At 43.2% G+C, this 2,583-nt stretch overlaps 1 protein-coding gene across 1 annotated transcript; it reads right to left on the bottom strand.

Annotated features, from left to right (window-relative positions):
- Positions 1–257: 257 nt before the first annotated feature.
- On the bottom strand, positions 258–1,665 carry LOC147448379 (pentatricopeptide repeat-containing protein At2g34400-like). The gene is made up of 5 exons (XM_086522659.1): positions 1,502–1,665; positions 1,264–1,407; positions 1,014–1,130; positions 669–736; positions 258–583 (listed from the first exon to the last, which is right to left on the bottom strand). Exons 1-5 carry the CDS (start codon positions 1,663–1,665, stop codon positions 258–260), a joined length of 819 nt encoding a protein of 272 aa, XP_086378785.1.
- Between the last annotated feature and the right edge of the window lie 918 nt (positions 1,666–2,583).

The raw sequence follows: 2,583 nt of genomic DNA, 5'->3' as shown, positions 1-2,583 counted from the left end.
TTCAACGTATGCTGAATCTTCCTTACCGTCCGTTCGTAGGATCACACACACACATACACAAAGTTGCAGACTTTGGGGCACCCCATTTTGCATACATATCGATCAAGCCGCGGCAGCATGAGATCTTTCTCCAAGAGCCCTTGCTTCGCATCTGCTAAAAATATCCTAGAGTTTTCCAATGCTGCCCATTTGGAGCAAATCCTGCAATTAAGAGAGAGGCCATCACTTCGCATCTGCTGAAAATAGACTAGAGCTTTCTAGCCCTGCCCTTGTGGGGAAAATCCTGCAATCAGTGTGTTCCAAGAGTCCACATAGCGGACAGGAAGCTTTTTGAGAATTTCTGGTGCCCTTTGGAGTGCACCACATTTACCAAACATGTCAACCACGGCATTTGCCAAGTACGACATCTTTTTCAACAACCCTTGACTAACAATATCAACGTGAATTTTTATGTCCATATCAGCATCTTGAGTAAAGCCACATGCCTTCAAAATGCACCTAATTGCGTCTGGAGATAGTCCCTCCCTTTGCGTCACCTCAAAACAGCCCAGAGTTTCCTCGCACCACCCCTTTTGGGCATATTCTGCAATCAGACACAACATCCCAAACAAGAATCTCGTCAAAGACTTGTTGCACCATAACAGGTGCACCGCACTTGACATACATACTAACAAACATGTTCCCCAAGTATGTGTTCGTATCAAGTAGCCCACTATCGCGAATATCTACATGAATCCTATTACCTTGGTACAAATCCTTCTTCTCACAAAAGAAATACTAGTTTCCTAGCCCTACACCTATTGGGCATATCCTACAATCAAAGACGACATCCCGCATAGGAATCTCGACAAAGACTTCTTGCACCATGACAAGTACAATAACCAACATGTTCCCCAAGTAGTATGTGTTCATTTCAAGTAATCCATTATCACAAATATTAGCATGAATTTTACTGCCTTGGTACAAATCCTTCTTCTCAGCACAGCCTTTAAGTGATCTCACAAAAGAAATACTTGTGTCTTGGCCCTGCCTGTGTTGGGCATATCTTGCAATCAGAGACAACATCCCGCAAAGTAAGCTCGTCAAAGACTTGTTGCGTCATGACAAGTGTACCGCACTTGACATACATACTGACCAACACGTTCCCCAAGAATGTGTTCGTTTCAAGTAACCCACTATCGCAAATATCAGCATGAATCCTACTTCCTTGGTACAAATCCCTCTTCTCAGCATAGTCTTTAAGTGAGCTCACAAAAGAAATACTTGTTTCCTGGCCCTAGCCCTATAGGGCATATCTTGCAATCGGAGACGACATCTCGTAGAGGAATCTCGTTAAAGACTTCTTGCACCACAACAGGTGCACAGACCAACATGTTCCCCAAGTAAGTGTTCTTTTCAAGTAATCCACTATTGCAAATAATACCATCAATTTACTGACTTGGTACAAATCCTTCTTCTCAGCACAGTGTGTAAGTGATCTATTATCTCACAAAATAACTACTCTTTTCCTGGCCCTATCCCTGTTAGGCATATCCTACAATCAGAGACATTATCCCGCATAGGAAGCTCGTCAAAGACTTGTTGCACCATGACAGATGCACCACACTTGACATACATACTGACAAACATGTTCCCCAAGTATGCGTTCTTTTCTAGTAACCCCATGAATCCTACTACCTTGGTACACATCCTTATTCTCAGCAGTCTTTAAGTGAGCTCACAAAAGAAATACTCGCTTCTTTGCCCTGCCCTTGTTGGGCATATCTTGATATCAGAGACAACATCCTGCACGGGAATCTCGTCAATGACTTTTTGCGCCATGATAGGTGCACTGCACTTGGCATACATACTGACCAACATGTTCCCCAAGTATGTGCTCTTTTCAAGTAATCCACTATCGTGAATATCAGCCTGAATTTTACTCCTTGGTACAAATCCTTCTTCTCAGCACAGTCTTCAAGTGATCTCACAAAAGAAATACTCGTTTCTTGGCCCTGCCCCTGTTGGGCATATCCTGTAATCAGAAAACATCCCGCATAAGACTTGTTGCGCCATAACAGGTGCACCGCACATATTGACCAACATGTTCCCCAAGAATGCGTTCTTTTCAAGTAACGTGCAATCAGTGCATTCCAAGAGATGCCACTCCAAACAGTAAGGTCTCTCACATCTTATTTTGACAACCCGTGACTAAGAGTATCAGCATGAATTTTATGCCCATATCAACATCTGTGTAGAGCCACATGCCTTCAAGATGCACGCGCATGTGATTGCTTCAGGAAAGAGGCGCGTAAGCGATTGGATCAGGAGAGAGGTGTGTAAGTGATTACATTAGGGGAGAAGCCCTCAATTTGCATCCGTTGAAAACAGCCTAGAGATTTCTGGACCTGCTCCTATTGCGCATATCTCACAATCAATGAACTCCAAGAGAGGACATTCTGGACAGGAAGCTCCTCAAGCACTTTCTGTGCTTTCTGAAGTACACCAAATTTGGCTTACATATCCATCAAGGCATTGCCAAGCACAACATTTTTTTGAAACAACCCTAGACTAACAATATTAGACTGAATTTTTAAAGTGCAC

Source organism: Adiantum capillus-veneris, chromosome 10 (assembly GCF_014529385.1).
Source record: "Adiantum capillus-veneris isolate H3 chromosome 10, ASM1452938v2, whole genome shotgun sequence".
Lineage (NCBI taxonomy): Eukaryota > Viridiplantae > Streptophyta > Polypodiopsida > Polypodiales > Pteridaceae > Adiantum > Adiantum capillus-veneris.
The sequence above is the reverse complement of the archived record's forward strand: the minus strand, read 5'-3'. Positions and strand labels throughout refer to the sequence as shown.